The 22539-nt window shown below is 67.1% G+C and overlaps 1 protein-coding gene and 1 long non-coding RNA gene across 2 annotated transcripts in view; both read left to right on the forward strand.

Moving 5' to 3' along the window:
- Nucleotides 1-679: 679 nt before the first annotated feature.
- On the forward strand, nt 680-4386 carry LOC131809144 (uncharacterized). The gene is made up of 2 exons (XR_009345069.1): nt 680-3099; nt 3837-4386. It is a non-coding gene; the product is annotated as an uncharacterized LOC131809144 (long non-coding RNA).
- Nucleotides 4387-9454: 5068 nt separating this feature from the next.
- PLCH2 (phospholipase C eta 2) overlaps nt 9455-22539 on the forward strand; it is a 64731-nt gene continuing 51646 nt past the window's right edge. The window contains exons 1-2 of the mRNA XM_059135814.1: nt 9455-9549; nt 10672-10933. Coding sequence (XP_058991797.1) covers nt 10855-10933 — 79 coding nt within the window. The 5' untranslated portion in view covers nt 9455-9549; nt 10672-10854. The remainder of the gene's footprint in view (nt 9550-10671; nt 10934-22539) is intronic.

Genomic DNA, 22539 nt, shown 5'->3' on the forward strand with positions numbered 1-22539 from the left:
ACGCGGGCGGGAATCGAGGCTGGGGGCGGAGCCATGAGGGTGGAAGGCGACGTGGGAGCGGGCAGGGGCGGGGGGCGGAGCCGTGCGGCGCTGGAGGCGACGGGAACGAGGGCAGGGCCCGAGGCCGGGGGCGGAGTCCGGGAGGGAGAACCAATGAGGGCTGGGGGCGTGGACGGAGCGGGGCCTCGGGGGCGGGGCCGGGAGTCGGGGGTGTGGCGAGGGCGGGGCCCGGTCCTGGCGCGTGGGCGTCTGGCGGGGTCCCGGCTCCGAGGGTCGCTGTGTGGGGAGCGAGCAGGACTCGGGGGTCCACGGTGACGATGACCGGCCGGGCGCAGCCCCTCCTCCAGCGGGCCGCCGGGCGCTGGGCTCCGCGCGGGTCCTGCTCTTGGAGGAGCGGCCCGGGGAGGCCGCACGCGGAGGGCGAGCGCTGGGCCAGCCCGAGGGCCCGCCGCAGGCCGCCGCGGCACCGGAGCCGGGGCTGGGGGGAGCGGGGAGGGGTGCGGGGGGGGGAGGGAGGGGGGCGGGGCTGCACCTGCGGCGCGGCCGCGGGAGGGCGTCAGGCCCGGCCGCGGAGGGGAAGCCCCGCGCACTTTCGGCTCCGCAGGGCTGGGGAGCCGCCGAGCCGCACCGACCTTGCCCGGGGCGGCGGGGGTGGGGCACGGAGGGCGGGCCGGGCCGCAGGCTGGGCCCCACGGGCTGCCCTCTTCTGCGGGCACGCGGCGCGCGGAGAAGCCGCCAGGCTGCGGCCGCGCTGGGGAGACCGGCCCGGAGCTCACGGGCGGCCCGCGGGCTGTGGGCTCCTCCGAGAGGGAAGGCGCGGCCTGGGCGGGTCCCACAGTCCCTCCTGCCGCTGGAGCCCCCGTGCCCTTCTGGAGCCGAGCCCCTGCCCCTGGCCGTGTTTCCTGGAGACCGAGGCTGCCTGAGGCTTTAGTGGGCAGTGCAGGGTAGACCCCTCGGCTGGGGGCGGCCGGTGGAAGACCCCGAGTCCTTCACAAGTCTCTGCCCAGATGCGTCCACCAGCCTGAAACCTCCGCGTCCTGGTCCCAAGGAAGCCCCGGCCGGTGGGTTTGCACAGACAGCCCCGCGCACTGGCACGGGCTGCGGTGGAACTTTCCTTCCCTCACTGGGAAAGTGCCCACCCGCCCGTGGCCACTGCTCAGGACGGTGCCTTCCGGGCAGCTCCCCCGCTGCGGCCTCCCGCCTCGGCAGGGCAAGGCCAAGAACCATGCGACCAAACCAAGTGTGTTGTTCTGGGACCTGGGTCCCCACAGGGTTCAGACTCAAGTTCCCAACCCCGGGGGCTGCCCCGGGGGCCCTAAGAGGACTTCGGATTGGAGTCAGAAGGCAGAGCGGCCGGCAGGTGGGGCCGTCAGCCCATCGGCTCCGCCAGGTCAGTGGGCAGACTTTCCGGGGTTCAGGGAGTGAGTTTCACGGTGGCAGAGTGACTCTGACCTCCTCCGTCAGGAAGGCAGAGAGCTGTGTGGACCCGCGTGGGGCTGAGGTGGCCGACGGGAGTCCAGCCCTGGTGTGGGGCTGCTGTCTGTGGACTGGGCATTCCGTAAGGGGTTGCTCCATTTTTAAACGGAGTGTCCCGTGGACGCCGAGCCATTGGCTGTGCTGATCTCTGACTCAGCCAGTCTCTGACCCTCCCAGCTGGCCCTCGGTCACTTACAGGGAGCTCTCGCTTACACACAGGCTGCCTTAAGCCCCGGACCTCTGTTTTCCGCGCTGTGAAATGGGAACACTGATAGAATTAGCTGATGTTTATTAGGGGCCCACGACGGCAGCGCTCGAGTCACCTGGGTCCCAGCCACGCGTGGAGCAGGAATCTAACTCGCAGCATGTAGTGTCCCCCGTCCCTCCTCCTGGATGTCTGCTCCGGCCCCTCTCGGGAGCCCCGCTGCGTACCTCAACCTCGGTCCTCCCCTCATCTCCCACCTGAACCCAGCGCCACCCAGCGGCCTAGGGGGCCGCCCAGGGGTCCGCTGGGCAGCTTGTCTGTCCCTCTGCTTCGCCAGGGAGGCCGGCTCCACCTGGCATAGCCTCCCTGCTTGGGTGGCCGTTGTATCGCCAAGCCCGGCACGCACAGGTGCTGAGGAAGACAGTGCCGGCAGGAGAGAAGGAAAAACCGTGTGGGTCAGCTCATTGCCCCTTACCAAGGCTCGGCATGTGACTCCCTCCGCTGTCGCCAGGGTTCAGGAGCTTCAGGTCAAATGCCAGGTGGGGTGCGTCCCTGTCCTGGACTGGGAGTGGGGGTTCCCAGGCAGAGATGTCAATCCAGGCGGACACAGGATGATGGAGAAGGCTGTGTGTGCGTCCCTGATGGGGCAGGAGCCCTGCGGGTGCTAAGCAGAGGAGGGCACTGCTGCCTTGTGGGGAGTAGCTTCCGGACAAACACCGAGGACAGGCTCCTTCGCCCCGTGACTGCCCGGAGGGCTTGGCGGCCCAGGAATGCACCTCACTCCACCGGCTGGCAAGAACATCCAGTGGCCGCGAGTGGGCAAGGGGTGGGGGCAGCCTGTGGACGGGAGGGCAGCACCCCAGAACAGAGCCAGGGCTACACAACCCTGGGACTCCTGCCGGCCCCCTGAGCAGAGGCCTTCTTAGCTGAGGGGTGGAGGTCCCATAGCACTGCCCCGTTGGGGGGCTTGTCAGGTGGGGTCAGGACGAGGGGCCAGAGAACCGAGCCTGGGCCTGGGGCTCGGCTTTGTGTGGGAGGTGATGTCCATGATTCAGGGCGCCAGAGGGTGGCTGGGGACCAGTGTGTCCTCGTGCTGGTCAGGGATGGCATTTCCCTGGCAGAACAGCATGTCTGGCAGGAGCAGAGCCAGCCTGGCGCTGTGGGGCTCGGAGCCATGGTCAGGGTTCCACCAGAGCCAGGACAGGAAGCCGAACTCGGGCTGGGGGAGGAAGGGGTTACCGTCATGTGGCAGAGCTAAGCGACCAAAGGTCAGAGAGCTCTTCTCGGGTAAAAGCAGGCACCAGGCAGGTCCCAGGTCTGTCCGGTCCCACAGCTGTCCCTAATGGCCTTGCCTGTTGCTGGACGGGCACGGGGTCTTCACGCGGGTGCGGCCATCATCCCAGACTGAGCTGGCTGGTGTAAGACGCTAAGGGCCCAAGAAGAGACTGCTCAGGAGGGTTTCCTGGATGAGGAGGTTTTGCTCTGGCAGAAGGGGGGGAGGGCTCCATCCAGACAAGAGAGAGGGGTCTTGCGGGGCTGCAGGGAGAAAGAAAGTGGAGGGAAGGCCAGGCCCCTGCAGAGTGGGGTTCCCAAGAGTGAGGACCCATGGACCAGGGAGAGCCCGATGGGGAAGCCTCAGCACGGCCGCAGGCTGGGCAGGGTGTCGGGAGAGGCACTGGTCACTCGCGCGCTCCCCTCACTCCAGCCAGGGGTGTGGCCTCCGTCCTGGGGAGCTGGCAGGTCAGGCCTGTCCTGGGGCCGTGGCCTGGCTGGGGCTGTGGGCGGGCGGCCACTTCTGAGGGACTGGGTCCTGGAGGCTCCTCGTCTCTCCTGGGGTGCCACTGTCCTCGGGCAGCCTCTTCGTTGTGGCTGCCGCGTCTGGGCAGGTCCCCACCTTTCCTGGGTCTCAGTTTCCTTGTCTGCCGAAGGAGGCCGTGGAGGCACTCAGCTCCCTGGGCTCCGGGAGCTGCAGGGCCTGGCTGCGGTGCTGGGGGGCATGGCCCTGGGGGCCTGAGTGGCTCGGGGTCCTGGGAAGAGGGGGCAGCAGGTGGTGAAAGCCTCTGCGGGCAGAGCCAGCGTTTGTCTGGGTGCCAGTGCTGGGGAGGTCAGTCTGGGGGAACCTCCTGACCTGCTCCCTGCTCTGTTCCCGGTGCAGGCCCCGGCCAGCAGCAGGGGCTCCCCCCTGTGGAAGGCGGAGGGACTGCATGGACAGGTGACCCAGGGCAGGGCAGGCGCTCCTGGGGGTCCCGCCGGTGTCTCCTCCGGGTCAGGGCTCTGGGAGCACGTGCTCAGCGTCAGTGGTGCAGCCACTTGGTTCCTGAACGCGGGTTTGCACGACATCAGCAGCCGTCAAGGGCAGCAGCTCCTCCTGGTTCCTCCGGCCCCGTTCGGGGTGCAGCCCCGTGAGCCGGGAAGAGGCGGATGGGAGATTTCTGCGGCAGAGTTGGAGAACCGAGGCTGTCGAAGGCCCACGACCTTCCCGGTCTGAAGCGACAAGGGCCGCGGGGCCTCATGCGCATGTGGGACGGACGCTCCGCGTGTGGCCCAGGGGGTGCTGTGAGTGTGCCCTGGGGTTCTCCTGTGAGCAGAGAGGCCGGTGGGCGGGGCTGAGGCCTCCAGCAAAAGGCTCTGGGTGTTCCGGCCGGTCCGCACGCTCATTGCTCTGCCCGTTTATTGGCTATAAACTGACAAACAGGCGTGACCTACCTTATGTGTCACCAAAGGCTGGGGCCGGGTGGGGCCCACTGGATCTGGTGGCTCTGGGCACATGGTGGGGCTGAGCGCCCGGCCAGCACCTGGCCCCCCCCCACCGCCCCTGCGGCACCGAACCGTCCTGTCCTTGCTCTGGAACCTTCAGAGGCTCCCCAGTGCCTGAAGACAGAGTTCTGGGTCTGACCTTGGCACTGGAGGTCCCGTGGATATTATGGGCACCTTAAAAAGAGGGGCGCAGGAACATGGGTGCCCTGATAGGCAAAGGCTGCTGCTCCCGCCCACAAGGACACCTTCAGGTCCCTCCAGGCTCCCGCCCCGCTGCACTCACCTTCGCGGGCATGGTCCCCTGCACGGTGGTCTGCTGCCTGCCTCCTTGAGATGTGAGCCACACGAGTGTGGCACTTCTGACGGGTCACTGCGGGGTCCTGGTTCCATGAGGGGCTTCGGAAGTGTTCCTAAACAAACAAGAAAGGAACAAAGGACCTCTCGTTTTGGTGCCGAGGGCAGGAAAGGGCGCCCCCAAACAGTGGCTCCTGGGCTGGAGGCCGGCAGGGTCCATGCAGCCTTCCCCAGCCCCTCCTTCCCCTTGATCTGTGGCCCAGCAGGTGGTCTGGGCGCTGTCAGGTGAAGGGGAGCCCGGCAGGCAGGACTTCGGGAGGTGCCCCCAAATGAGACGCGAGCTCCTCCGGGCTAATCCTTGGAGGATGCCGGGAGCCCCATCGCAGTTCTGTCCACACTGGGACCGGGGCTCCGTGCCAGCCCTTCTTCCCTCCTCTGCTCTGGAGCTTTTTGGCAGCTTGGCTGGTGGGTATGGGGTTGCCTCAGGGTGTGTGGTCATTGATCAGGAACTCAGGGAGCTCTGGGTTAAGGACAGAGGGATGTGGGGACCGGCCCTGCGCCTCTGCCCTCCTCCTGTCCCAAACTTCAACTTACCTCTCGTTGTCAGCAGACTCTGGCCCCCACCCCAGAGACTCAGCATCTCATCTGGGCTGAGGGGAGCTGTCGGATGGAGGCATTCAAGGCAGAGTCTCTGCTGTCCCTCACGGGCCCTGGGCTGTAGGATTCCATTTTAACCCCTGCGCAGAACTGCCCCCTTACGTCTCCGCCTGCAGCTGCCTGTCAGGCCCGAGTGGCCCTCGAGGGGAGAAGATGCAGTGCAGGCAGGGCAGGGGTTCCGGCCCGCGGGCGGGGTGTGGGAGCTTCCCGGGCCTGTCTCCAGTCGTGAGGCGTGCCCTGCCCACAAGGGTGTGCTCCCGGTGCGAGCACGGAGCGCGTCCCCAGGCACGGGGGTCCCAGGGCGTGACGACCGGGAGGGACCTGCCCGCCTGCCCGCCTGCCCGCCAGGCTGGGCTTCTCCAGGCCCCCGCGGGTGGACCGTGCGCCTGCCGTCTCCTGTGGGGGGAGGGGCAAGCAGCACCCTGCTCGACAGGTGAGGAAACCAAGGCTCAGAGAAGCTCCTGGGCTGTGCTTTCCAGCGCGTTCTGACCCCAGGAGTCCTCAAGCACAGAGGGCCGCAGGGGCCAGTCCTCAGACGGACGGCCACTTGCCTGTCTGGTCCCCCCGGGATGTGCCCTGGTGGGTTTCAGGGTGCATCTTCTGTTTTTGGCATTTCTCAGCACGGATGGGGTGGTTTTGCCGGAATTTTAAAAAATCAGTCTTAGCAGAGCACAAGGCGGTCTCCGGACCCGTTTCCAGGCCGAGCCGTTTCTGGGGTCCCTGGGGTGTTTGGTGCTGTGGGGACTGGGTCGTGCGCACGGGCTCGCGAGCTGGCTGCGACACACGGCCGCTGTTAAAATCAAATTAAACTAATTAAATTACGTGAAACATGTGAGTTGTATCAGAAACGTGAGGTGATGAACAGTCACACTTCTGGCCTCCTCATCTGTCACGCCCGCTGCGGTCGGCACCCTCCTCTCAAAGCCGCGGGGTCCCAGCGTCTGCCCGGCGGCCGTCCCCGGGACGTCGGTGGCTGCGTTTCCTCCAGGCGCATGTACGTGGAAGTTGGCCGACAGCCCAACCGCCCACCGAGGGTTTTGCCCCTGGGAGCTGCTGGTGAATCGTACCAATGCCTCCTGGTTACGATTATTATCTGGTATTTACTTCGCCAAGTATGAAAACTCGTCATCTAAAAGAATTCTCTCGACGCAGTCTTCCTGGATAACCGTGGACTCATCACGCGGCTCTGCAGAGAACGTCTCTCCTCGGCTGTTGAGGTGGACTTGAGAGCCGTGCGCGGCGGCTTCCGGGGCCCAGGCGGCGGCCCAGCAGTACCGGGCGTGCACGCGGCCCAGCGAGCGGACGGTACTCCGTCCTGATGACTGCGGCCCCCACGTTGTCCTGTCCGTCCCCGGGACGCCTTATCCTGTCCCTGGAAGTCCGCGGCCCTCCGCCGCCCACCTGCCTCCCCTCAGGAAACCACCCGTGTGTTCTCTGTACTTAAGAGTCCGTTGCGTCTTTGTTCGTTGGCTGTAGTGTGGAGGTTCCACGTGTGTATGGAATCGCGTGTTTGTCTGTCCCGGTCGGGCTGGTTTCGCTTAGCGCGACGCCTCGGTCCACGCATGCCGCGGCGGGTGGCCAGCGCTCCCCCTTGCTGATGGCCGAGTCCTCCGTCGTGTGTGTGGCACGTCTCGACTTGGTGGTGGACACGCGTGTGCTTCCGTCGTGGCTGCAGGACACACGGGGGCTTCACGTCGTCCCGGATCCGTGTTGTGTGTCTGCGGGCAGCGCAGCGGCGGGGTCGCTGGGTCCTACTGTCTTTCTATTTATAGTTTCTGGGGAACTTCCATACTGTTTTCCACAGTGGCTGCGCCTGTTTAAGTTAATATAAATAACATTTTATAAAGAGCAGCTTTTTCCCCCCAAAACCAAATCCAGTGAGAAGGGGGTGTTGCTGTTTGGGGTTGCAGGTCTCTGCCATGCCGGGCAGGAGGAAGGGGCTGGGCTCTGGATCTGTGGCTGCACCGCGGCCACCGCACCTGCTGTCGGGGCCGGGTGGATGGGGCGCACACGCAGGAGCCCCCCGGGAACAGCACGTGGTCCTGACCCCCGCCACAGCCAAGGACGGAGGGGTCGCGGGTGAGCGTGGGGCTCTGCCTCCTCGGTCCCAGTGGTCCGTGTTTCCCTGTGAGTGGATCTCCCTCTATCCGAGCACTGGCAGGCGGGCTGGGGGGCCGGGGCGAGCGGGGGCAGACTTCCTGGACATTGATGCGCCGAGTCTCTGTCCCTAGCGCTGCCACACCGCCGGGAGGAAATGCCTTCAGACGCTTGGAAGCCATCAGACTTGCCGTGCCGGGTACGTGCGCCCCAAAACGCTCATTTCGACTTCAGCTCAAACGTCATGGGCAACAGATCCTGTCGCTTTGCCCCCAGGTGGCAGGCTTGCCCTGCGGAGTTCGGAGCGCGGCGCCCACGGAGACGCACGCAGGGCACCCAGCGCACGGGCTGCAGCTGCTCTTTCCCGCCAATACCGCCCGTGCCCCGCGGCTCACACAGGGCGCTGGGAACCTCAGCTCACCTTCCAGAAGTCCCCAGGGCAGTGGCTTTCTCTCTGTGACTCTGGGTGCCTGGTGACAGAGGTGGGGGCGGGGGGAGGGCTGACCCGGCGCGGCCTGGAGCCCCGGCCTGGTCCGTGCAGAGCCTCACCTGCCGCCGCGCTGAAGTCGGCGCAGGGGAGAGGAGGAGGCGGTGCGGACAGAGCAGACCGCGTGCCCCGTGCTGGGGGTTCTGGGGACCCCTGGGGCTCCCCGTGGCCGCCCTTTGGGAAGCGTGCCCCCTCGACGGCCTCCTCTGGTCTCTGCCTCCTTGGCTCAGTTCTGTGCTCCCAGGGAGCTTCTCCTTCCGGCTGTTCCCGCGCGGCCTGTCATCCCTCCTGTGCGTCCCCTGCATAGTGCTGCTGCCAGCCACTTCCCCGCCCTGGGGGCCTGCGTGGTGCTCTCTCTGGGGCAGAGCGCCGGGGTCCCAAGCTGGTACCTGTGTCCGGCCTGTTCCCCCCTCCCCGCCCCGGGGGTCGTTCCCGGCCAGTGGACGCCAGTGGAGGGAGAGGCAGACCTGGTGACGCCCGACGGGGTTGGGGGCGGTGAGGCCAGAGGAGGAGGTGTCTGGGGGCAGGCAGGGGCTTGCGGTGGGCCCCTCGGCACTCCCGTGGGGAGTCTGCAGGGCACCATGAGGGGGTGCGGCGGGCATCAGAGTCGCGCGGGGAGGAAGCCCCTGGGGCGTGGGGGGACACACACTGGCTCTCCCCGCGCACAAGGGCAGCGAGGGTAGGCGGGGCACCACGGACTGGCAGGGGCAGGCGACGGGTCCCTTTGACCCCTGGGGGCTTGGGCAGGTGGCCATTGTGTGGGGTGGGCGTGCCCGTCGGGTGTGAGCGTCGCGGCCCTGGCAAACGGACTTGGGCTGGGCCGCCCTCCCACCTGTCTGGGCCTGGGCTGTATGTCCTGATGAACTAGGCTGGCCCTGGGGGGGCGGGGCCAGGTGGGCCTCTCCGCCCTGTCCCACGGCCTGGCCCAGCCTGGCACTGAACAATGTCATCTGTGAGTGGTCACCTGTGGGCAGTGGCCAGTTTCCAGGACTTGACGTTGGTCTGGGTGGGAGTCTGGGCAGAGGCTGAGCGCCAGAGACAGGAGGGGCCCCTCCTCCCCTGGGGCCCCCGCAAGGAGGAAGCGGCTCGGCTAAGGGCCGTGCCTCCTGCCCGCAGCGCCCACTCCCGAGGCTGCTGACCCGGCCGCGGGCCCCCAGACTGTCAGGGGGCCCAGTGTGCCAGTGTGGCTGGAATGGGGGACAGCACGGGGGAGCCTGGCACGGCTTGAGGGGCAGGGGTCGGCGGGGTGGGGCTCCGCTCACACGGCCAGGTGCGGCCGGGCTTATGCCAAGGGCTGACCTCACGGTCCGTAACGGCCGCGCCCCGGCTTGCGGTGGGGTGCTGTTGCCTAATTAGGTTCTGCTGTGCCAGCCCTGCTGAGCCCCACGCCCGGCCCGCGCTCACAGACGTGTCCGGGCACGGATCCCGGGCTCCCGGGGCGGCAGGAAGCCGCGGTGCCTGCTCGGGGACCCGGCAGTAGCCGGCTGGGACGGCGGCAGGAGCTTGCTCCGACCTGGTGGGCTGCACGATCCCGCTGCCTCCGGTGAACCTGGGCCAGGAGACCCCACACCTGCCGGTGAGCCTGGGGCTGGGGCGCGCAGAGGGGTGACTGGGAGCAGAGGGTGCGCCTGTGAAGGGCTGTAGTGGGCAGAGCCGGGCTGGGGCTGGAGCGACCCATGAGCCCTGGGTGCCCTGGCCTTGGGGCCACCTGGTCTCTCCCCGTGCTCTTCTGAGGCACGGGACCCCAGAGAGCTCGTGGCGGGCAAATTCTAGGTCTACTGGAGGGTGCAGGCCAGATGGAGGTTGGGGGGCCAGAACAGGCCAGGATGAGGGAGGGACAGACTCCTGGGGGTTGGAGGGGGCATCGGAGGCCTGGGTTTCAAGCGTCATGTGCTAAGATTGATCCGAGGGGATCGGGGGAGGGGGGGCGCCGTGGGGAGCCTGGGCCTGCCCACCTTCGGTCATGCTTCCTCCTTGGGCAGAGCACGGCTCTGGGTGTCTGGAGGGCCCAGGTGTCCCGAGGTCTACCCCAGGGCTAGGCCGGGAAACTCTGTCCTGGGCCCAGTGGCCTCCCACCTGGCCTCTGCAGCCCCTCTCTGGCCCCCAGGGAGGAGGAAGCCCCTGCAAGGAGGCAGCCGTGGGTGTGAGGAGAGCTCGCTGGCTGGAGCGGGGGTTCCAAGCTGGAAAGGAGCCTGAGCAGAGGCCAGTGGGCTGAGACTGGGGGGCACAAGGAGGCAGGCAGAGCCTGGGGCCCTCCAGGGTTTCGGAGAACAAAGGGGCTCTATCTTCTGCACAGACCGTCAGGCGGCTGAAAGGGCCTGAGCCCCAGGGCCGGGGGACGGTGCCAAGGGCTGTGGGAAGGGTGAGCGGGCAGCCTGCTCGGCCGTTTCTGGGCCCCGGGGCCCGCCCCACCATGGCCCGCAGCACGCCGGCTCCTCCTTCACAGCCAAAGGTACGGGCTGATTTCTGTGAAGCGATGCCTGTTCTGTCTTTGAACATCATGGAGCTGTGGAAAGGTCCCAGCACCGGGCAACAGTCACGCTTTGGTGACGCTGGGGTGACCGGCCCTCACCTGGGTGGGCTGTTCAGCTCCGGAGCGTGGTGAGCTGGGCTGTCCTACAACAAGTGCCCCAATCCCCTCCGCCGTTGGCCCGGATGGCCGGCAGGCCTCACGCCCGCCGCCCTGCTCTCTCTCCAGGTGTGTGATGTCACACAGGTCCAGCCTCTACTCCAGAGGGGGACGCCGGGGGCCCCGGGGACAGAGGGACCTCAGAGCGGCTTCTTCCGGCCTCCCGCACACAACTGGCCCCCGCTGGTGACCCGGGCCAGCCCCATCTCTCGCCTGCTGCCCCCGGCCGACTAGAGCCCTCCACCCTCCACGATGGCTCCCCCACCGGGGGACCCAGGGCCCAATCTGAGGACTGGACAGTCTTTCCTGAACATCAATATTCTGCCTGTGGGTGAGTGAGGCCTCTGGTCAGACACGGACGTGGTTCGGAGTCCAGTCCTCCCTCCCGGGAGAAAGAGTTCTGCCTGTGCCCCCGGAGCAGGGGGAGCCGTGAGCGGGGGCCCAGCACACGATGCCGACGGTGGCCGGTGTGCCCCGTCCCCAGTGCACAAGGGTGACATGTCTTTGCTGGTCTTTTTCCAAGATGGGGGGCTGAGGTGGCCTCACCCAAGGACCCAGGCTTTCCTCTAGTTGAGCAGGAATTGTGGTCCAGGAACAAGTGCGTCCAAGAGGGGCTCCCCGCGGCTTCAGGCAAAGGTGATGCAGGCTTCCTGCAGGGCTGGAGCTAAGAGTGGGAGAGGACACCCAAGCAAGGTCAAGGCCCCACTGCCTGCAGCCCGGGTGTGTCTTCCGCTCAAGGGCCAGGGCAAGGGTGGCAGAGGGAACAGACTTTCCTGTTAGGAAGATGGCTTTGGGGCTGCCGGCTTGCCTGCCAGCTCTGTCTGGGACAGTGGGAACCCCCTGGGATCCTGGCCCAGCTCGGGGGTCCTCAGCACAGCCGTGCTGTGCATCCCCGGGAGGCTCTCGGTGTCCCTGGGCCCATCTGGTCTGTGCCTCCCCATGGCCTGGAGGCAGTGGCGTCTGTGGTCTCCGGAATAGGGTAGCACTGGTTTGGAGCATGCGGTCTCCTCTCCAGCTTCCGGAGAGCTGGGGTGCTGCGTGCACACTGGAGCGCTCACGTCTCAGGTACGTGTCTAGAGAAGGTCCTGCCACGTGAATGTGCCATGGAACCACCACCTTACGCTCGTTTGTGGCATCTCGGCTTTCAATGCCTAGAAGCACGCAGGAGTACACGGGTGCAGGCGACCCTGGCCAGGTGGGAGAGCCCCTCCCCGAGGGCAGGGTGGGTGCCGGCAGACTCCGGCTGCAGCAGCTCTCCTGCCTTATAATTTGCTTGAGCCAGGGACGGTCTGTCCTCGTGGAAGACTCCCATACTGCTTGGTGGGAGCCTGCCGGCCGGGCAAAGCTCTCCAAGAGGCAGAGGGCTTATCCTCTTCAGCCCCAGGACAGCTGGCTGCCATGTCCTGAGTCTCCCGCACCCTGGGTGCAGTGGAGGCCACTGGGGCGCGTCTGTGCCCGGTCCTACGGCTCAGGCCCCTCAGGCCGGGGCGGAGCTGCTACCTTTGGGCTGGGGTCCTGCCAGCCCCTGACTCGGGAGTTTGGGCTTAGAGCTGGGGGCCCTGCTGGCGCCCACCCGGAGTGGGAGAGCCCCCAAGTCCGCTGGCTCTTCCGTTCTTGTCTGAGCAGCAGCGGGTTGGCCTCTGCCGGCTGGTGCAGGGGCCCTGGCTCCTCCTGGATCCTCCTGGGCAGCAGTTGGGACCCTGACTCTGCTCTCTCGGGAGGTCGGGGAAGAGAGCCAAGAGGGAGCGCCATCGGGGTGAGGCCAGGCCAGCAGGCCCGCGTCTTGAGATAGTGGCCCATGTGCGTGCGTCCCCGTGGGTAGATTTGCCCAGGAGGACCTGCTCGTCCCCAGGCTCTCTGCTGCCTGCTCGGGGGGCGGCCCCTCAGGGTGGCGGCAGTGGAAGTGCGCGTGGGCACGTGTATGTGGCAGGAATTGGCGCGCACCCCGTGAGGTTCTGTGCCCGTGTGTGTGTGGAGGGGGCTGTGTGTGCTCCGTGCGCCCCTGTGCCCCGAGGGGCCGAACCCGGCTTGTTCTCCCACATTCCCCAGGCATGTCCCAGCAGGTCTCCTCTGCCAAGGGGACACGTCTGCTCAGAGGCCTACAGCCCCCTGCCCAGGCCCTGGGGCTGCTGCTCTGCTCAGTCTGGGACGGACACCCAGAGAAAGGGGTGGCTGGAACAGAGAACGAGGAGCCCAGGCAGGACCCTGGGGGGAGGCTGTGGGAGCCAGGGGCTGTGGGGGAGGAACGGGCTTCACCCTCAGACTGCTGCCCCTCGCCCTGGCCCTGTCCCTTGCCTGTCCTACGTCCTGCTTTCTGTCCCCCACCGGTGCCCCCTGTGCTCTGCCTCCCCTCCGTGCCTGGCTCGTGGGTACGGATGCAGATGAGACAGGCCCTGGGCTTGGTTCTGGGCCGAGGGCTGCAGCAGGTCCTTCCGGAAGGCTCCCTGGGGCAGCACCACGGAGCAAAGGCAGGGCAAGAGAGGCCCTGGGCCCTGGAAACAGTCAGCAAGGCCATGGAGCAGCTCGCGTGTCCTGGCGGCTGCTTGGGGACAGTCAGTGGCTATTGTTCTGTTTCCCTGGTGGCCAGGGGTTTTCCTCCGGGTCTGGACTGACGTCTGTCCGGTTGCCGTGAGCTGCAGCACCGTCCTGGCTGGTGCCCGCTCAGTCCCAGAGTGGGAGACGGTGTGTGTGTGCGGCGGGGGGAGGCTCAGGGCGTGCCCAGGGGCTGTGTGGCTGGGGTCCGTTCTGGGGTCCTGGCCTCTTGGTCTCGAGGACCTGGGTTGGTGGCTTGTGTGGGGGCAGGGCCGTCACCCGGTGCCTGCTCTGTGCCACCCATGCCGGGACTCCCAGTCGCGTGTCTGCGATGGGCTGCAGGCGCCAAGTTCCTGGTGGAGAAGCGAGTGTGGCCTCAGCCCCGCGGCCCACTTGTGGTGGGGAGAAAGGCCCCTTCCTGCCAGAGCTGAGTGCGTGGACCCCAGCGGCCAGGACCAGGGCTGGGACCGTGGGACAGTGCCCGGAAGGGGCCGTTCCCACGGCAGGTTGCTCACCCTTGTCCTTGAGTATCCGTGGTCGCAGGTCCCAGTTCGAGCGACTGGAAGCTGCTCTGCGGGTGAGGGTCCAGAGACCCCTAGAGCTGCTCTCCGACAACCTCAAGACAAGCATGATGAGGGCCGGGGGTGCCGGGCACAGGCTCTGAGGGGCGGGCGGCACGGGGGCCTTTCCGGGGGCCGGTAGAGACCTAAGCTCGCAGGCTGGGCAACTCTCTGGCCCTGACAGACAACACACTGGGCTCTGCAGGGGGCCAGTCAGCTCTTGGGGCCCTGGGGTCCCGATGCTGGGCCAGCCGGGTGAGAGCCAGGCCTTCAGGACTCGGCAGGACAGACACAGAGGCCATACCCTGCCGGACGGGGTGCGCTGCCACACAGGTTGCTGGACAGGGTCTTAGCGGGGGAGCGGGAGTGGCTGTCCTCTGGCCACCTGGTCACAGACCAGCACTCCCTCCAGGGCTTCGGAGGCTGGGGTCTGTCCTCTGGGACGCGAGCACCAGGTTCACCCCGGCCCCAGCTGGTGTGTGTATGAAGGGGACCCGCAAAGGGCTTCTGTAACAGAGCTGGTGGGTGAGGGGCACCCTGGGGACCCTGCTATCTTCGGGGGCCACCTGGCTGCTCCTCAGTCTGCATCTCCTACAGCCAGGTGGGGAGGGGCTGCCGTGCGGTCCTTTCTCTTGGGGGGTCCAGATCATGGCCTCCTTTCTCCCCCAAGGGCACAGAGGGGCTTACAGTGGGACAACTCCGGAGGACCTGCCTCAGATGTTGGGCACCTGGGCCCGCATCCCTGGGATGGGCCGTCTGTAGCAGCCGGAGCTCTCCGGCAGGGGTCGGACAGCCCATGGGCTCTGGGGGTGGGGGTGGGAGGTCAGTTTGAGCTGCCCCACTCCACGCCCCCCCCCAGATGCCGGGCCATTGGGCTGAGAGGGGTCTTTCTTTCACTGTGCCCTGTCCCACCGAGGCCTGGGCCAGCCCTGTGCCGATGTGTGATGTGGCCCCGTGACGCTCAGAGACGTTCAGTCACTCCCACAAGCTCACACAGCAAGATTTCCAGATAGAGGGTCCAGGCCGAGGAGGGTCCCGATGCTGTGGGCTGAACGAGGTCATAACACTAGACCGGACAGGCAGAGGGACTGGAGATGGTGGGGTCTCTCGGGCTGGAGCTGCGGGTCTCCCGCAGCGGGAGCAGCAGGCCTGTCGCCCTCTCTGGGCATCCCCAGTGCTTGGCTGGGGCTGCTGAGGTACAGCGGGGCCTGGAGTGGACAGGTCCTGCTGCCTTCCTGTCCCCGTGTGGAGGCCCCGCGTGGGGAGGCTGCGGTGCATGTCCAGGCCTGTGTCCTCACAGAGCCGGGGCCAAGAGGCGGAGGGAGGGGAAGCGAGCCCGTGTGCGCTGGGCAGGAACAGGATGTGTGGACCTTCAAAGCGTGTTCAGATCCCCTGCCACCCCCTGGCACCTCCTGCCAGCTCTCTGTGTGTCGTCTTGCTTGTAGTTCTTTTTTCCCTGACTATGAAAGCAAGAAGCGAAACTTCCTCAGAGGAGATGCTTTGGAAAATACGGGAAAATATGGAGAAGAGATGGGGTCTGGCCACCTCCGTGGGCACCTTCTAGGAGGCTCTGCGCTCACTCAGGTCTCTGAGCTCCCAGCACCGCGCCTGGAGGAGCCCTACCCTGGGGATGAGCTGCGGCCTGCGTTCCCTTCAAACCCGGGAATTTTCTTCTGGAGCCTGGTTTTTAACGGCTGCCTCACAGTCCAGTGGGCACGGCCCAGCAGCCGCCGCCCAGTGTCAGGGAGCCTAGAAGCACTCATGGTCACAGAGGAGGCGGCGGGGCTGTGGCCCCGCTCTTTCCTCCGAGGCCCGCGTCTTCAGGACTGTGGCCCCGGATGCACGCACGCATCACTGGCCTCCCGCTGAGCTGCCGGCGGGCAGGGCCTGGGCCAGAGAGAGGGAGCTGTGGCCTATGCCCTTCGGAGTCAACCCGCCGGGAGCAGATCTTACCCTGAGGAGCGGGTGGGGGCAGGTGACCACAGCGCCCTGGACGGTGCCTGCCCTGCGCTCCTCCGCTCCCCAGGCAGGGACATCCCCCCCACCCCCACCAGGCAGCCTTGTATCCAGGGAGCAGCCTGGTGTGGGGAGGTGACAGTTCGACTCTCCGGTTTGCAGGGAGTGTGGGAAGGGTCTCTCCTCTCCAGCAAGGGGAGACACGCCAGGCTTCTGGGCTTCCTGCGACAGGTTCCCTGAACCTTGCCAGTTGTGGCCACTTTCCCCGGCATCCTGGGCGCTGATGCTTCTTGTCCCTGGGAGGCCGGCCTGGCTGGGTGAATGCGGCCGTGAGCTGTTACCTCTGTGTTTGAGCCACAGAGTGACCCGAACCTCTAGGCTGGGGTCCCCCGGAAGCTGTGGTTTCCTGTGGCCTGAAGCAGGTCCCACGTGGGGGATTGGTTCTGAGGAGCGTGGGGCTGGCGGCTCCCAGCTCTCCACGGATGGGAGCCTGACATTTCAGAGCTGTGCTGGGCCCTGGGACACAGACCTGGCTCTGCTGGCAGATGGGAGCCTGACGGACTGAGACCCTGCGGACCAGTCTGCGGGGGAGCGAGTGGCCTGGGCGAGGCCAGAAAGAGGGGCTCTGCCTCAGGGAGGAGGAAGGGGGTCAGCGGTCAGAAGCAGGGGATGGAGCTGGCGGTGGTCCCCAGGGCATCTGGAGGCCAGTGGCCAGGCCAGGCTGTGAGGGTGCTGTAGCAGGAGGTCTGGGGGTTGCTTCCTCTGGAGGGGAAGCCTGGTCTTGTGGCATTTCCTCGGTGGGGCCAGGGAGCACACATCCTGACACTGGGGGCTGGGACTCCTCTGGGCTGGGGGCTGGCTCTTTGACCGCCCTGGCAAGCCAGAGGGGGCCAGTCCAGCCAGCAGCAAGCTTAGCAGAAGGTGTTTAGGTTTCCCTGAGATTACACAACGGGCAGGTGCTTATACAGGACTGGGGAGGGGGCTCCCCTGACCAGGCTTGGTGCACTGGGTCACAGGACCTCCCTGTGTGTGGAGCCTGGGGAGGGCGGTGTTGGGGGCAAGGTGGCTCTGCACCCCCTGATTTCAAGAGGGAGCTTGGCTTCTGGGGGCTCCCTGGGGGCTCTGCCTGGCACAGGGTGGAATTTACTGCCTGCCGGGCTCAGGGGGGACCCGGTGAGGGCCCCTCCTCCCCCCAACCCGGGGGCCACAGGAGTAGCCCAGCCCTGTCTCTGTTGCCTGCTGCCAGCTGCGGAAGGGCATGGGGTGTGAGCTCCGCTGCCCGCCCCCTGGACTCACCCTGGAGCTCAGAGCTGACAGCCGACACTCGCTGGCCCAGGCCCCTGTGCCCGGAGCAGGCCGGGAGGGAACAGCCCAGACCTGGCCCGCCTCTCTCTGGCCCGTGGAACGAAAGGGTCTTCCAGATCTTTCCAGCCAGCTGGGAAAGAGTAGATATGCAGCAGGCGAGCAGTGTTCCGCCCAGCTGGGCCAGGGGCTCTTCTTGGAGCCTGGCCAGCGGTCCTTGCCATTGGGGGGTCGCTCCCCATCAGGGTGTCCAGCCCCCACTCCTTCCCGAGCTCACCTGGGACCCTCTGGGGCCTGCTCTGCCTGGAGCTCTCAAACCTTGAGCATGGACAGCTCCACCCCAGACACCCCCAGGTTCCCTGTCGCAGCAAAGAGCACCCCAGACGCTGCTCCTCACGACCGCAGGTCCCCTCACTTCCTCCACCTGCACGGCCACGCGCTGTCTGAACCACCTCTGTGTCTGCTGCCCAGGCTGCCCGACAGCCTGCTCCCTGCAGCTCCCCGCCACCTCCCTTCCCTTCCTCCCGCCTCGACCCACCGCACCACCCCCGACTACATAGAACACCTTCTTGCTTTTATCTCTAAGACCCTTAGTGATCTGGCCCTGGCCCTTGCTTCCCTCACCTGCCTCTCCCCCAACCCCTTTCCCTCTGTTTACCCCACCCCCACTGGGTAAAGCTTAGTGCCCCCATCTGAGGCCCCGTCCTGCTGTGCCCCTCCAACAGCCCACCCAGTGTCAGCTGAATGGTTTTTGTAAACTACACGGGGAGTAGTTTGGGTGCATGCTTTGTGCTGGTCAGTAGGCAGAGGCCTCTTCTAGGGCTGGGGGCTGGGGCCGGGGTCCCACTGAATTCCTAGCTGCCCAGCTGGGGGCCCGGGGATGTGCAGGTTGCAGGAAGGGTGAGCCTAGCCAGCAGCCTGGCTACTGTGGGATATCGCTGCCTCAGGGCCCAGTGTCCCCTGCTCCACGGACAGCCGGGGTGGCTGAGGGACGGAGGGTCTGTGGGAAAGCCTCTCACTGTGCCCCTCCCCCCTTCCAAGACACAGTCCCCGCCCCCACCTCTCTCCCTCCATGTCACCTGCCCCCTTCCCTTCTCCCCAGAGCCACCCCCCGCCGCCCAGCACAGACCACATGGCGAAGGCAGAAACGGACCGGGGTGATGGCTACGGGCTTGGGGTACCCACGGGGAGGCCTGGGAAGCGATGTTCACCTCCACGCCGGGATGGCCACAAGGTATCCCCAGCACCCTCTGTGTGGCGGGGAAAGCCCCTTCCAGCTGCCCTCCAGGTGCTGAGCCCCGGCACCCCCGCACCTGCCACGTGGAGACAAGCTGCTCACTGCAGGGCCCATGTTCTGCTCAACTGGTCTGGGGTCATTTGGGCCGGGACCAGCTCCAGTCCACCGTGTGCTTCCGGCTCACCAGCCTCGCCCCTCCGCTGGCCAGGGGGACTCGCAGGGGGTTCGCCCTGGGGTGGCCAGGGCGTCATGGAGCATTTCCAGCCCCCACCCCCGAGCTGGGCTGCGCTGCCCGGGGGTCTGGCTGGCCTGCAGGAGCTGAGACCCTGGCCGTGTGGATGGCCGTATTAGACGTGGCCCTGCCCAGCCCTGGCCCAGCTTGTGGTCCCTGCCTTGACCTATCAGAGTCAGGTGGAAACACCCACCGCATCCAATGACAGAGGCTCTTTGGGGGCTGGATCCCTGGTCTCCAGGAGCCTGAGGCAGGTGCCTTCTCTTTGTGCCTCAGTGTCCCCCTCAAAGAAAAGGTGCTGTTGGGAGTCAGTGATCCCTGATGGCTGGCAGTTGTTTCGAGGCCTTTGGCTCATCAGAGGTGGCCCTCCCAGGGTGTCTTCCCCTTTCCTCAGGTGGGCAGCGAAATGCTTGCGCTGGGGGGGGGGGGGGTCAGGCTGCCCACAGGTCCTCCCGTGCCCATGGGAGATGCCTGGCACAGCACTTGTGCCAGCGCTGGCCGGGCTCGGCCGCGGTCTGTCCCCAGGCTCCGGCTGTGTGTGTGGGAGGCCGGAGCCGGCAACACTGAGACCTGATCCCCGCGCACTGTCTTGAGTTCTGATTGAGAACGGGACGTCTTAAGACCAGATGCTGGTGAAAAATGAAACACACACTTTCTAAATTTAGCCGGTTGAGAATTGCACATTCCCCCAATTAGGCCTATCGATTCGGCGTGCGCGCTGGCTCCCCCCGCCTCCCTTGCTGTGCCGCCGGCTGCCTCCACGCGCGCCTCTCTGGGCCCTCGTGTCCTCGCTGGGCTCTCACCGGCTCACCTGTTACTCCTGGAGGCAGCGCCGCCCGGAGGAACAGTCTCAAGCGTACAGGGGCAGCTGGGCAGTGTGGCTGGACTCCTCTCTGCCAAGGCCGAGCAGACACGCCTGAGGCTGCCCTGAAGCTGGGCCCAAGCTGTGGTGGTGGTGGTGGGGGGAGAACAGGGGGCACGTGGTGCCCTGCCTGCAGGGACCTTGCGATCTCTCTAGGCAGCGACACTCAGAACAAGAGCAAGCCCCTTGTGACACGGTGTGTGAAGTTCTCTGGCTCAGACCGTGGATGCTGTGGTCTCAGAGGGGGTGAGCACCAGGGACAAGGCAAGCACGGAAGGCTTCCTGGAGGAGATGCCTTGCTCTAGGCCCTGGAAACCAGGCAGTGGGACCCCCTGGGTGCCAGGCTCAAGGGTCTGATATTCCATGACTGGAGAGTAGAGTTCTTGAGGATTTGGAGCCAGGAACGGCCTGGACAGGCCTGTGTTCCAGCAGCGTCGGTGGGTTGGGGCTGGGGGAGGCCAGAGGCCAGAGGCCAGAGCGGGTCTGGGAGATGTGGGAAAGGAGGCCTGGCCAGGGGGGTGCTCAGGAGGAGTGATGGAGGGCTGTGGGGGGAGGCCAGGCCAGGGCGGTGCTCAGGAGGAGTGATGGAGGGCTGCGGGGGGAGATCAGGCTGTCCTCGCTGCTGGAGTTGCTCCCAGAGGACCCGGAGGTCATGGTGGGCATGTCCACACACCACATGCCCTGCACGATGGCCTCTCCCCATCCTCATGGCTGGGATCCCCAGACACACCCCCCCCCCCCCCCCGCTTCTCACAGTGTCCGGAGTCTGGCTCAGAAGGCGGGGGTCTCTCCTGGGGGTCCCTGGTCTGCATCCCAGCTTTGCTGGCAGCAGGAGTCCGGGCTTCTCTGTTTCATTGGCTTGGTTTCGGTCTCTCTGCCCCTGGGCCTCCTTCCCTGGGCCACACCCGCAAGGTCTGCTGGGACACAGCCATGCCCAGGCATCTCCGCCCCCAGGACTGGTGTGCTGGTCCCTCTGAGACCAGCCACCTCTTCCCCGGCTGAGCCCCATGCCGCTGGGGAAAAGGTGTGCAGATGGGGACAGGTGGCAGTGTCACCTACTCTGGCCTGCTCCCAGCCTGGGTGGGGGGGTCTCTCAGCCAGGTAGTGACACAGGGGGGCCTGGGGCTGTCACTCTGAGGAAAGCCTTGGAGGCTCTGGGATGCGCAAAGTGCAGAGGGAAACCCACAGCCTCTGCCCGGCCAGGGCCCTGCTGTGACGTCTCCGAAGCTAACTGTGGGTGCCCACGGGTATGATCCCAACACATTGTGGGTCCTCAAGCGGAAGTCTCAGCCTGGCCTGGGTGTGGCTCCTGCAGGGCCCCTCCCAGCATGTCCCAGAGGCTGTCACCCGCCCACCTTCTGTCATATCTCAGGGTCCTGGCCGCTTGGGGTTGTAGGTCGGGGTGGGGAGCAGACCCAGCAGCCCTGGCCCTTTTCTGGGCTCTGGGCCCCTGGCCTGTCGGGGGTGAGGGTGCTGGGGGCCGTGGGGGCGGAACCTGGAGGAACTGAAGCCCAGAGAAGGGAGGAGTTTGGCTGAGGCTTGCGCTGGTCTCACCGGCGTAGGGCCACCTGCTGTTGCTGGCCCGGGGCGGCTGGTGGGGTCTTAGCCTCCCTGGACACTGTTGCCCGCTGGACATGTTCTCTCCATCTGTGTCGCCTCTCCTCTCCCACTGCTGCCTCCTGCAGAAGGGGTGGGAGGAGGGGGCAGAGGTGGGGGCCCCCAGGAAGCCTGGGCTGGTGGGGAGGTCCTGTGAGGGAGGGCCCCAGAGGGTTCAGGGCTCATCTCTGTCGCTGCTTGGGGGGACCTCTAAGACCCGGAGCCGTGCGAGGGGACAGATTCTGACATCGTGGCCTTGGTGTATGAGGCTGGTTTGGGGAGAGGAGGCTGTGGGCCAGCCCCGCTGTGGCTCTTCTTCCCAATTTCAAGACGGCAGTGGGAAGCACCCCTCCCCGGCCCCCACCCCCGCCCGGGGCACTGCCCCCCCACACCCCGCCCCGCACGTGGACTAAGGGTGTCTTCTGCCTGGTGGGGGAGCTGCTGCCCCTCCACCCGCCAGGCCGAGACCCTGGTGCAGCTTTCTCCGCTTTCTGCACCTTACATCTTGGGGGAGGGGTGAAGCCCGGCAACCACCCCTGCCCGCTGCGCCCAGCCCCTGGACTGGGCAGAGTCCCCGGTGCCCCCCTTCGCAGTCCCACCGCCTGGGGCCACGCAGAGGGGCGTGGAGGGGGAAGAAGAGCGAGCGACGAGGCCGCACCTCTGCGGGGAAAGCCCGCGCGCCCCACCGTGCGCCCCGCTCTGCGCCCCGCTCACGCCCTGCTCTACCCCCGGCTCTGCGCCGCGAGCCCCGCTCTGCGCCCGGCGCTCCTCGCCTCTGCGCCCCGCGCCCCGCTCTGCGCCCGCCGCGGAGCCCGCGCCCCCGGCCCCCACCGCGCACGGGGCGGGCAGGGGGTGTGGTGCGGGCGGCACGAGTGACAGCGCTCTCCTCGCGCGGCGCCTCCACGGGGCGCAGTGTCGGCGCGCACAGCCCGCCGCGGGCCGCCCGGCCTGATGCCGCCCGAGCCCCCGCCCCGGCGGCCCCAGCCCGAGCCCGAGGCCGGCTGCTGACTGCGCCCCCGCCGCCCCCGCCGCCCCCGCCGCCGCAGCCGCCGCGGAGACAATGGACGCGGGAGCCGCCCCGCCGAAGCACAGTAGGTGCCGCGCCGCTGCCGCTGCTGCGCCCCGGGCTCGGTGGACGCGCGGGGGCGCCGCTGCTCGGGCGGGTCGGGGCCGGCGCGGAGAGGGGGCGCCCGGTTGGCTCCGCTGCGCTGCGGGGCGGTGGCGCGAGCGGCCTCCGAGGTCGAGGTCCAGACCCGGGAGGGAGGACTGGGGTCTTGGAGGCGGCGGGCGGGGGTGTGGGTGCGGGATCGCGTCCGGCAGGCGAGGGGTCCTGGGCTCTCTTGGAGGCCCAAGTGCCCGTGGAGGCATCTGGGGCTACGCGCTGCGAACTTTCCTCCCCTGGTTTCGGGCGGATGGGGCGCTGGGGCTGTGACCCTGTGCTGAGGCTGAGCCCCGCTGAGCCCCGGGAGGGCACCCTGTCCCCTCACTGGGTGTGGACGGTGCAGCAGGGGCACGGCCATCATCTGGGCCTGTGGGGAGGTGCTGGGCAGAAGGCGGCCAGGGTTGGCCGGGGCCCTTCTGCTTGGCTGCAGGTTCGGCTCTGGCCCCTCACCAGCACTGGCAGGGGGGTGTGGTGGGGCCTGCCCTGGCAGGGGAGGGA

The sequence above is a fragment of the Mustela lutreola genome, chromosome 10, assembly GCF_030435805.1.
Source record: "Mustela lutreola isolate mMusLut2 chromosome 10, mMusLut2.pri, whole genome shotgun sequence".
NCBI lineage: Eukaryota > Metazoa > Chordata > Mammalia > Carnivora > Mustelidae > Mustela > Mustela lutreola.